Here is a 10731-nt window from a genome sequence, read left to right as displayed (position 1 = left end):
CTTTTAATTTAAAACTATGAATTCGATGTAAGATATGTATGTATATTGGCACAGAGCATAAATTGACCGCATGGTTGCATTGCGATTTTATGGTATTTTTTAGCTGATTCCGCAATATTTGTTTGACGTTGTCGTTAAAAAATACTGAAGGCAAATTGTAACTGTCTTTCGATCGATGCATAAAGCTTTTTAAATTGTTATTATTATAAGAAAAATGTTTAAAATATTTTGGTATAAGAAACGACCGTCAATATCGCATCTACTTTAACATTAATATTTGTCTTTTTTGCGAAAAAAAACTTTTTCTTAATAAATTATTTATGTGTATCAATATTAACCATCAATATTAACTGCCACTCGCTCGACTTAGAGGGCAAAATACATTTTCATTTCTATCATCCTGTGATTTATTTATCTACATTGAGCATGTAGCTCACAGAGAATTTTAACTGACGGAAGTCAAACAAAATAAATTTAAAAACGCATCGCTTACGACTCTGGATAGCGGCAATATGAATTGCTTTCGATGGACTCGTGTGGGATCCATTCTTCGTATAGGGGCAAGCGATTCTTAAGAGCTTCAATTTCACGCAAAATCCGCATAACATTGCCGCCAACCAGCTTCTTTATAGCCGCATTCCCCCAAACCCGATCACGAGCCAACTCGGCCAACAACAATGCGTAGCTTTTGGGGGCTCCGCCCAGGCCAATGTGATCCACGCCAGCCATCTTTCGCACATAGTTAATAGCCAGTATAGCCTCGCGCACGCTGATCTGCCGATCACCACAGCGCTCCAGGTTTAGCAGTATGACTCCACCATTTTCTGGCAGAAGGCTGGAATGTTCAAAACCGACTACAGATCACAAAGAAACTGCAAATTATAGATTGAAAACTTACCTGAGTACATGATCCGGTATGGAGGCCACATTCGTGCCATTACACATGGAAAGCGGCGTGGCATTCATTAGGAGAACGGGCGCCTTCGCGGTGCGCAGGGCTATTATCATTGCCGTTTCGCTCAGCTGTGATATTTCAATCAACATGCCCAGGCGATTCATTTCGTAAAGCATTGTCTGAAACAAACAATAACTAAAACTTTAAACTCTGCTAGTCCCATTCAATGTTATTGCACCCACCTTTCCGAACTCGTTAAGCGAATTGGTCACATTCTCCTCAATCAGATAATCGCGTCTCCGTATGGCTGCGGCAGCCCAAGGTGTTGTACATTCCAGGCTGGTAATTGAAACGAATCGAGCGCCCAGCAGATAGAGGGAGCGCAGAACCGCGAGACTGGTGCCCAGGGCATGACCACCACCGATGCCCATAAGGACGGCCACCTCGCCTCTGATGTGGGTCTGCTCCATCTCATCGGCAGACTCCACAATATGCATCGAATTCGTGGCAGCTGTGATCCGTTTCGCCTCATCGATGCCCTCGAGAACCAGTTGAACTGCGTCCAGATACTGGGCACCACAGTGAACAGCTATAGGCCAGAGCACGGCACCAATATGGTTCTGCCTTATGTCGGCCATGCCACTGCTGTTCAGCTTGACATCACTGGGTGGTTTCCAGGAGCCCTCAATGAGCGGCGACTCCGTCAGCAGACGTCGTATAAATGCCAAACGTGCCTCCAGCAACGAGGAGGAGCGCAATTGAAGTGCCAGCGGAATACCGCCGGCCATGGCAATGCAGACTAAGACCAGGCAAACGCCCACCAGAATTTTGCGGCTACGCGAACGTCCAGGACGCTCAACGGACGACTCGCTGCACGAGTCCTTCTTGCAATTGTAGCTCGGTATGCCGCCATTGGAGCAGTGCAGCTTTTCATTGCCACCACCAAACTTTGTTATCTCGGCTGGAAGCTCAATGTCCGCTATCTCGGTGAACACAAAACATTGCTGCTTGCAATGCGGCTGATGCTGATGCAGCGGATGCACCTCCATAAAGTCACGATTTGGCACTGCGTTCATTGCATCCTTTAAGGTATATCCGTTTTTCTATTACAAATAGATCAAATAATTTGCGAGCTTGTTCCAAAACAAACAGCACCACCGGAACGATATTTTCAGGTTTTATTTGGGATGCTCTCTGAACTTCACTTTATTGATTTTCCTCCAATTCATTGGGATTTGCTCACGCGCAGGTCCTGCGCACTGCAATCCTTCGTTTGTTTCGACCGTCTGGCAGCATTTCGACGACATTTTTAAAATCATTTAAAATCCGTAGAGAATACTTGAATAGAAAATTAGTCTAAGCCTTTTTTATGCGATTACAATAAGTTCAAGAAGTTATTTTAGTAATCGCCTAATTTTCTCTACAGCAGAATGGAGAAGATCAAATGTCTTATGTACTTGTTTAAATGTAAAAGTTATAAATTGGGCTTCAAATTAATTTTATGTACAACTTATTAAATAAAACAACTAACCTATGTGGCTTCCAATATTTGATTAGAGCTTTTTATGCGCTGCCAACACAATTTTCATGAGTGCGTGTGGCGGCAGCGTCTCCAACACGCAGAGCAGCTGAATGTGGTTTGTGATGCAGTTGGAGGCCAATGCTATCTGCACAGCTTGAGCGAAGCGTTCCATGGATTTCAGGTATGCGGCGTCCGCGTCGGGAGCTACCTTTGCCTCAGTCAGACGGGCACAGTACTTTTGCAATGATGTGACAATTTGCATAAGGTCTTGGGAATGCAAGGATATGGTGGATTCGCCATTGTTGGCCGTTTTAAGTAGAGTGTGCAGTAATGATAAATGCAAGTTACTGTAAGCTTGCCGGTTGGATACCAACGGGGCCAGCACTACCCAACGCAACAAGCCGGCCAGCGGAGTAGCAAACGGCATGGCAATAGCGCCCGCAGGTAAAACAAGTGGCTGCTGCGGTGCCTGGCAGAGCAACGGATTCTCCGACGTCCACTCTGTTATTGCATCCAGTAGGGCATCCGGCGGTGGTGTCAAAACACCACCACGCTTCTCATTTAGATACAGATCAGCGACAGCGACCATAAAGTTAGCTGCAAAATGCGGACCCACCATGGGCAGATGCCTTAACTGTTCGGGAGTTTTGCGCGAGAACGAGATAAAATCGCTGACAATATTCTGTGCAACCTCTAGGCTTGGCGGCGTTTTGCAGCCAACTTGTTGCATCCATGTGCCTGCAGAGGAGAGCAGTGGAGCCACCGAGCCCGAAACTGCAGTGCTGATTAGTCTGGATAGCAGCCTAGACCGCTGCGGCGTCAAGTGGCTGCCAAATAGCGAGAGGAATATCGCATTGCGTGTCGCATCCCGGCCTGGCCGCGAGAAGTACTCGATGAGCGCTAGAATCAATTGAAACTCCTGATAGATATTCATTTGGCTTATGCCGAGCGTTTGCATTTTGCGCACGTCTCCATCCTTAGTGCGCTCCAGAAAAATGAACTCGGAAATTATCTGCATTGCCAAGTTCTGTTTATTTCGGCTAGCAATGAGGCCCTCTGCAACAAGAAAAACATTACTAACGAAAAATGGTATCAAGAAATGAAGTGTGAGCCAACCTAAGCGGGAAAGTGCCTCAACTGCACACATTGGATATTCTAATTTTCGCAAGCTTATTTTACCATCGCCTACAGACGCCATTCCTGCGAAAATGTTTAAAAGCCGACTTCTTAAAAATTGTGTTCGCTTAATTGCTTTTTACAGTTCAGTGTCAATGTTAAGTTTACCGCTGTTGCAAACAGCTGATTTTTATACATGCTCATATATCGATAAGTATCGCTGTTGCAAACAGCTGTAGTTATCGATAAGTAACGCAAAGCGCGGCATTTTTAAGCACTGTCACTCTTTGCATTATGTATGTTATCCGTTTCAAATTATCAAATTAAATTGGAAAAAGACGGCAATATCGTTTATTTTGATCAATGGTAAGACTTTCTTTTTCCTAATGAATTTTTACCAATCAGTTAATGTTCAAATTTAAATTACATATGTATGTAAATAGCGCTATCTTTATTGCATGTATTGATTATAAAATAAAATTGGGGTTAAAGGCCCTTTTCGTTATATCATTAATTTGGTTAAACGTTGTTAACAACAATCTGTAAACGTCGAAACAAAAGTCTTCTTAACGTGAGATGCGGCTACGGCCTTCAATCTATAAGTAATGAACAATTAAAATGTACCGGGAGTCCGCACGCACAATATTCCGATAAAATAGGATGCATACACAACATTACTGAAGGGATTCAGGCTGATTAACTTGTTTGAACCAAAAGCAATGGAAATCGTTCGAAGTATCGAAGAGTAGACAAGGTAGTTAAAATGGCAATTGTTTGCAAAATGCTTAACCACATTTTGAAACCTGGTAAAAACTAAAAGCCAATCGACAATACATAGGCATGTAAATAAATATACATACATATGAGTATGAAGTTTTAAAATATAAAAAAACAAAACAAAAATACTATTGTTTCTTGAAAAGCTTTGAACAGTATCCATACATATGCGCATCGTGCGTCTGCGATTGTGTCCGATTATGTGTGAGACAATGTCAATGTACCTTATTTAAGTTTAATGCTAATTGTAAGTCATGCTGCTCATCCACATTGTTTTGGATAATGGCAGTCTTGTGTTTTCGCCGCCCCGGCAACAAATTGCAACTGGTTGCAGGGGCATGCGCACCACATTTAGATCGACATTGGGAGTTTACTTACAGCTAATTCAGAGTAATCACGTACCTATTTATGTGGATTAACGCATTAGAGGATCTTGCATATACAAAAAAACAAATAGAAACGGACGAAACTTAAACAGCGTATAATTGAAAGTTGATTGTGGCAAAAATTCGATTGCAATTGAAATGTATCCATGGCTATATATTCTGGCCTTGAACAAGAAACCCCAATTTCATACTGCAATCCCCTACTGCGCAGTCACCACATAAATACAACGTTAAGCAAATTGCGGTTTTAGGTCATGTTCCACGAGGACGATGACGAACTGGATGAGCAATCATCACTCTCCGTCGTTGCACTGCTGCCCGTTGGTTTCGGTCCCCAAATGCGCACGGTGGCATCATCGCTAGCGCTGGCTAGTAGGGACGGATAGACTGGATTCCAGGACACGCAGTTCACCGTCTTGGTGTGACCGGCCAGCTTAGCCAGGGGCTCCTCGCGCTTCAAGTGCCAAATGTACACAACCTTGTCCTCGCTGCCGCTCGCCACAAAGCTCTCGTTAACGCCGCCAAAGCAAGAATGAATGGCAAAATTGCTTTGCCGTATGCCCTGAAAACGTCGCACTAAGCACTTATCCTCGATATCCCAAAGATGCAGGCCCTGATTGGAGACATTTAACAAGGCCAAACGATCGGCAGAATTGATGCTAAACGTCATAATCGGATGCGGCTCCCGCAGTATATCAAAGTCAGAGCGTGGGTTATCAAAATTATAGCTGCAATTTGATGCGGATCAAGAAACGAGTATGATATTGTTGCATTATTTTCTACTCACCCTCTTATACGATAGTGATTATCGGCCGCCAATATGGTTTTGTTATCAGCCCGAAAGGCGACGCTATTAACGCGCACGCCCTCCCAGGAGTCGATTAGAGTGCCGTTCAGATCGCACAGATAAAGCTGTCCCTTTTGACCACCGCAGACAAAATGATTGCCATCGCGACTGAATGTGCCGCACGCCAGACTATCATCCGGGGATTGCGAGAACTTGACAACCAGCTTCCCATCGTCAACATTCCAGATGAAGAGCTCGTGCGAGTCCTCGGTGCCGCCCACTAGAATAAGCTTTGAGTCCGGACTCCAGCTGACGAAGCTAACGTTTAACTGCGCTTGACCATCGAGCACACGGCGATGTTTGAGCGTCAACTTGTATGGATCTACATCCCAGATGATCACAGTGGAATCTTTGCTGCCCGTGGCCAGCTTGAGGCCGTCGGGCGAGAACTTACAGAACCAGACTTCGTCGCAGTGATCGGTTAGCACCTGTATTGTCTGCATGGGAAAGCCATCTGTGGTGCAACAATGATCGGTCAGCAGGGACACTGTCTGCAGATTTGTCTCCCAGGCCATATCGTGACAGGGGCAGTTCTGGCTCTGCAGCTCAACCGCCTGCTGAAGCAATGTGCGCAGCCGACGCGGCGACATCATCACCGATGGCGGCATAAATGTCTGCAGACGCTCCATCACAAGCGCACGCGATGCTATGCCCTTGCCATCCCATTTGGCGCGCTGGTAGAGGTCTTCATTGGTCGAACACATCATGTAAGAGGATAATTGATGCACACGTGAAATGTTGTGCTGTAGTGGAGTCAGCTCGCTGCGCAGCACGTGCAGTGCGTCCAACGGATTGCCATCATCCAAATGCTCCAAGTACTTTTGTTCCAACAATATGAACTTCATTTCTGTAATTGTGGATGATTTTCCATTATCGATCAATGGTTCCAAGTCCTGCAAATATCAAAATGGTAAATTACAAAAGAATATCGAAACAGGTTTAATTATTAACTAATCATACATTCTGCTCTTTAAGAAAATATTAATGGAACTTGAGGCAAACAAGGTCCTCCATATAGACACCATGTCAAATTACGCTTTCCGTACGTAGATCAGGTTTATTTCAAGTTAAATTTATGCCCTATTGATATTGTTTTTTTGGCTTTGCTCTTACCTTGAGATCAGCATCTGCTTTGCTCCAATCGCCAACCAGGACATGCTCCCTGAACTTTGTAGCCGAGGGATGTTCCAAGTAACAGTTTGATTCAACCATTAGAGTCTTCACCGACTTCTCGAGACCAACGTCGTGCAGATATTGGCCAATGAGCCGTATAATCTCTTGATTCGACTTGTCCAAATGAATGCCGCTGTAGCCACTATTATTTTCCCGATTGTTTTCCCCGTCCACCGCACAATTGTTCGTGCTGCCATTATTGTTGGCCGCGAATCCATTGTGCTTCACATCGTGACCGTTTGTCGTATTATTGCTATGGCCGCTCGAGGGTTGGGCAACCTCATCGGCTGCGGCATCGCCACCAGCACTGCCGCCGCCGCCACCCTCTCGGGTAACATTGTCGCCGCCTGTTGGTAACTCCACAGCGGCGCCAGTACCGTCTGCAGAGCCGGCTGTTGAGGATGACAAGGCTGTTGTATTCTGCATATTCATGCCAGAGCCGATGCTATTGTCGCTTTGCCTGTTGCTATTGCTATTGCTGTTCTGTGTATGGGTGGTGTCCGTCATGGACGTTGTGGAATTGGGCTGCAATCTATTTGCGTCCGAATTAGATTTGCGGCTCGGCTGCGTATCACTTCTTCGTTCAGAGGCACTCGGAGTTTGCTGTTGCGCTGCCCTGGACGTAGACGCTGCGTTCGAGTCTACGGCAGAAACTGAATTGGATCCTCCGGAGCGACGTCCCTTTTTGCGCGGCGGCTGGTCCCCGGCTGAGGCACCAGTTGCAGCAGCCTTTTTGTTCTTTCTATCAATTTTGAGTACTTTTTAGGAACCGCACGGCAACAAGCAGCCACCACTCTTCGTCTGTCCACCCGGCACGTAATTATCCGTATCGGCCTTTTTATTACCTCAATCACCCTCCACTCTGAAGATCAGGATCTTGGGACCGTTGATAACAAATGATATGACACTGTTAAAAGAAATGTTTTCTAAAATTAAATTAGTTGTAATTGTTGGTCTTAATTAACATTTGCTACACAGATTAGGTTGGTTACAAAGATGTCCGAGGATTCCCGAAATACGTATGTATGTATATATATATATTTTACTACGCAGCACGCAGAAGGTATTCTTATCTATTTGTGTTTTCAATTCGAACAAAAGGAAGTATGGTATCTACATTAAGAGTTTACCTGATTTTAATCTAACTCAATTAAATGTACCATGATCAGCAACAATCAAGTTATCAAAAACCCTTTGGTAGATAACTATATACATATACACACATATATACTTATATACATATGTACGTATATACCAAACTCTAAAGTTGTATTTTAAATACAATCATTTACAGCATATTTTAGTATTTTATATAATTTTTGTATATTTAATAATAAAACGTACACACGCACGTACACATATATAAATGCATTTGTATTCGTATATCTGTGTCTACATCAATGATGTTCAAAAAATGTACCCCAATCGCATGAAAATTGGTGTACACACATACATGCATACATAGACTCGAGCATGCATTTCTACATGTGTGTAAAAATGCATTTACTACTTGTAATAATACTGGTTCGGGTATATAGAGCCCAATAGCAGCCCGAATGCAATCGGGTTTTAACACAGACACGAACCGAGCATTAGCTAAAGGCAAAGAGTGTGCCAGAAAGGGAACAATTGCATTCAAAACAAAAACAATGTAGAAACAAAGCTGCTGTTGGTGAACACCAATACATTTTCACGTTTAGGTTGCTCTTCCATGGCCGTGTCTGATGTAGTATATATGTATGTACATATATATGTATTTATTTACGCCATACTTGCATAAAATGCATGTATAAATTTTCACTTTTTGGCCACACTCGATTGTCACTACCGCATTATCAATATTATCAATATAACATACTAAATGACTGTTTTAATGGGTTTCAATTTCGTCAACTTCCTACTCTTTGTGGCACACATACACCAACAATGTGTGTAAAAACAAAAACGCACTGCCACACATGCATACATATTCAGATTACATATGTATGCATGTATATGTACGTACATAAATACAGCAAACTGCATACATATACAGCTTATCTTATTTCATATCTGCATTTCTCTTTTAACGTTCTGTGAGCAGACATTAGCATTAATTTTGTTTAGTTATTAGTTTTTTACAATGTAAGTATTGCCTTTCAGAATTTACGGTGTACTTCTTTTTGCACTTTCAACTAAAAACAACGACAAATGGTCACACAATAGCAAAAACGAAAAAAAAACGTAGCTTAAGTGTGCCCGTATAATCTAGAGGTCAGATACCAAATTGGTATTTTTAATATGCACCAAAATCCATTGCGTCTAGACAAACCCTTATTATTTTTACTATCTTCAAATTCGGATCGTCAAAAAAGCCCAAAATTAAATACGAATAAATTTTAAAAGGGATTTAAAGGTTACAAATAATTTAGAATTGTCTTTCTAACTATATTTAACATAAAATGTGTATACCCTTAGGTCATTAACAAGATACATATATAACGATTTATTAGCAATTACCGAATATACAAGCAAATAAATTTGAATTCATTCAAATGTGTCTCAATCAAACTGACTTCCTTCTATTCGCCAATATACTCGTAATAAAGAACTCTCCAGCTTTGTAAGAGCTTCGCACAAGTGGTCCACTGGCAGTGTAGAGAAAGCCAAGCTCATTTCCTCGCACTTCCCAATGCTTGAATTTTTCAGGCGTAACATACTCGATAACCTTAAGGTGCCTCTTTGTGGGCTGCATGTACTGGCCCAAGGTTAGGCATTCAACGCCAGCCTCTCGCAAATCCAGCATGGTCTGCTCAACTTCTGCATCCGTTTCGCCCAGGCCCAGCATAATGGAACTTTTGGTTATGAGATTCGGATTAAAGCCCTTGGCTTCGCGCAGTACTTGTAGTGTCTGTCTATAATGGGCGCGGCGATCTCGTACGAATGGGGTCAGCTTCTCAACAGTTTCAATATTATGTGCATACACGTCGAGCCCGCAAGTTGCAATTGTCTTCACACACTCCAAATCTCCGCGGAAGTCGGGCACCAGGCACTCTACAAATATATTTGAGTTTCTGAAAAACAAACGGATTGAGACAGCATTTCAAATGTTATCGACATTCAACTTTACTCACCGTGCCTTAATTTCACGCACCGTCTCTGCAATATGTTTGGAGCCACCGTCCGGCAAATCTGCAGGTAGACTCCATTTAGAATTGTTTTTAGTGCTTGGAAAGTTGAAACATACCATCACGATCCACGGATGTTAAGACTATATAATCCAGGCCCCAAGACGAAATGGCCTTGGCGGTGTTCACAGGTTCGTTCACATCTAAAGGCGGTGGGATACGCGCCGTTTTCACCGAGCAGAATCGACAGCCTCGTGTGCAAGTGTCTCCCATGAGCTGTTGTAATCAATAGAAAGCGTTACGCTATCAGCAAATGTCAGAGGTCATACCATAATTGTGGCTGTCTGTGTGCCATGCTCGCCGCCGCCCCAGCACTCGCCAATGTTCGGACATCGCGCCTCTTCGCACACAGTGGACAGCTTGAGGTCTCGCAACTGGGATTTAATCTTAGCATAATTCTTGCCCATTGGAATTGTCGTTTTTAGCCATGGAGGAAGGCGCAAGGTTTGATTCTCTCCTTTTTCACGACGCAACTTGCCCTCGTAATTCTCCCAGTCATCTTTAATACTGTCCGAATTTTGTATAAAATCTTGAAAATTTGGACCTTTAGACAAACGTTCTCGGATTTCTTCCAACTTTTCGACGCGTGCCGATGCTGCTCGCTGCAAAACAAAGCAAACGTCACAATTTACAAATATATTCCAAATAACAATATAATAATAGGTAAACTATTCTAAAACTACTTGCCACGAAAATAGTTGTTGGTGAATTGAGTTTTCGCAACATAATTATAATTTTTAACGTTTTTGCATATTATTTATTAAAATCTTACGAAATAAATATACGCTAAAGAGCTCACTAGCAATCGATTACTATCGATATATTTGGAACTATCGAACTGAACAGCT

At 42.9% G+C, this 10731-nt stretch overlaps 4 protein-coding genes across 4 annotated transcripts; all 4 read right to left on the bottom strand.

Moving 5' to 3' along the window:
• Window positions 1–204: 204 nt before the first annotated feature.
• Window positions 205–1985, bottom strand: LOC115771530 (dipeptidase 3). Its single transcript, XM_030717267.1, has 3 exons — window positions 1138–1985; window positions 899–1074; window positions 205–835 (listed from the first exon to the last, which is right to left on the bottom strand). Exons 1-3 carry the CDS (start codon window positions 1969–1971, stop codon window positions 490–492), a joined length of 1356 nt encoding a protein of 451 aa, XP_030573127.1. The 5' UTR covers window positions 1972–1985; the 3' UTR covers window positions 205–489.
• A 170-nt stretch (window positions 1986–2155) lies between these two features.
• On the bottom strand, window positions 2156–3669 carry LOC115771531 (uncharacterized protein C7orf26 homolog). The gene is made up of 3 exons (XM_030717268.1): window positions 3534–3669; window positions 2427–3473; window positions 2156–2233 (listed from the first exon to the last, which is right to left on the bottom strand). Exons 1-2 carry the CDS (start codon window positions 3613–3615, stop codon window positions 2449–2451), a joined length of 1107 nt encoding a protein of 368 aa, XP_030573128.1. The 5' UTR covers window positions 3616–3669; the 3' UTR covers window positions 2156–2233; window positions 2427–2448.
• Window positions 3670–3965: 296 nt separating this feature from the next.
• LOC115771449 (WD repeat-containing protein 26 homolog) lies at window positions 3966–8904 on the bottom strand. The gene is made up of 4 exons (XM_030717163.1): window positions 8722–8904; window positions 6657–7623; window positions 5484–6436; window positions 3966–5424 (listed from the first exon to the last, which is right to left on the bottom strand). The coding sequence occupies exons 2-4, from the start codon at window positions 7221–7223 to the stop codon at window positions 4944–4946; spliced, it is 2001 nt and encodes a 666-aa protein (XP_030573023.1). The 5' UTR covers window positions 7224–7623; window positions 8722–8904; the 3' UTR covers window positions 3966–4943.
• Window positions 8905–9149: 245 nt separating this feature from the next.
• On the bottom strand, window positions 9150–10684 carry LOC115771425 (lipoyl synthase, mitochondrial). Its single transcript, XM_030717127.1, has 5 exons — window positions 10571–10684; window positions 10153–10485; window positions 9943–10099; window positions 9830–9887; window positions 9150–9769 (listed from the first exon to the last, which is right to left on the bottom strand). The coding sequence occupies exons 1-5, from the start codon at window positions 10607–10609 to the stop codon at window positions 9262–9264; spliced, it is 1095 nt and encodes a 364-aa protein (XP_030572987.1). The 5' UTR covers window positions 10610–10684; the 3' UTR covers window positions 9150–9261.
• Between the last annotated feature and the right edge of the window lie 47 nt (window positions 10685–10731).

This window comes from Drosophila novamexicana, unplaced genomic scaffold, assembly GCF_003285875.2.
Source record: "Drosophila novamexicana strain 15010-1031.04,08,12 unplaced genomic scaffold, DnovRS2.1 tig00000072-arrow-arrow-pilon, whole genome shotgun sequence".
Classification (NCBI taxonomy): Eukaryota; Metazoa; Arthropoda; class Insecta; order Diptera; family Drosophilidae; genus Drosophila; species Drosophila novamexicana.
The sequence above is the reverse complement of the archived record's forward strand: the minus strand, read 5'-3'. Positions and strand labels throughout refer to the sequence as shown.

What these genes read in the sequence shown, in the direction of transcription:
- LOC115771530 (XM_030717267.1), bottom strand. Translation starts at nt 1,971, where the DNA reads ATGAACGCAGTGCCAAATCGTGACTTTATGGAGGTGCATCCGCTGCAT. An exon ending in CGCTTAACGAGTTCGGAAAG is followed by an intron (nt 1,075 to 1,137) that starts GTGGGTGCAATA and finishes TGTTTGTTTCAG; the next exon opens with ACAATGCTTTACGAAATGAA. An exon ending in ATACCGGATCATGTACTCAG is followed by an intron (nt 836 to 898) that starts GTAAGTTTTCAA and finishes TGAACATTCCAG; the next exon opens with CCTTCTGCCAGAAAATGGTG.
- LOC115771531 (XM_030717268.1), bottom strand. Translation starts at nt 3,615, where the DNA reads ATGGCGTCTGTAGGCGATGGTAAAATAAGCTTGCGAAAATTAGAATAT. An exon ending in TGAGGCACTTTCCCGCTTAG is followed by an intron (nt 3,474 to 3,533) that starts GTTGGCTCACAC and finishes TTCTTGTTGCAG; the next exon opens with AGGGCCTCATTGCTAGCCGA.
- LOC115771449 (XM_030717163.1), bottom strand. Translation starts at nt 7,223, where the DNA reads ATGACGGACACCACCCATACACAGAACAGCAATAGCAATAGCAACAGG. An exon ending in AAGCAGATGCTGATCTCAAG is followed by an intron (nt 6,437 to 6,656) that starts GTAAGAGCAAAG and finishes TGATATTTGCAG; the next exon opens with GACTTGGAACCATTGATCGA. An exon ending in AATCACTATCGTATAAGAGG is followed by an intron (nt 5,425 to 5,483) that starts GTGAGTAGAAAA and finishes ATCAAATTGCAG; the next exon opens with CTATAATTTTGATAACCCAC.
- LOC115771425 (XM_030717127.1), bottom strand. Translation starts at nt 10,609, where the DNA reads ATGTTGCGAAAACTCAATTCACCAACAACTATTTTCGTG. An exon ending in CACAGACAGCCACAATTATG is followed by an intron (nt 10,100 to 10,152) that starts GTATGACCTCTG and finishes TGATTACAACAG; the next exon opens with CTCATGGGAGACACTTGCAC. An exon ending in GTGCGTGAAATTAAGGCACG is followed by an intron (nt 9,770 to 9,829) that starts GTGAGTAAAGTT and finishes TTTGTTTTTCAG; the next exon opens with AAACTCAAATATATTTGTAG.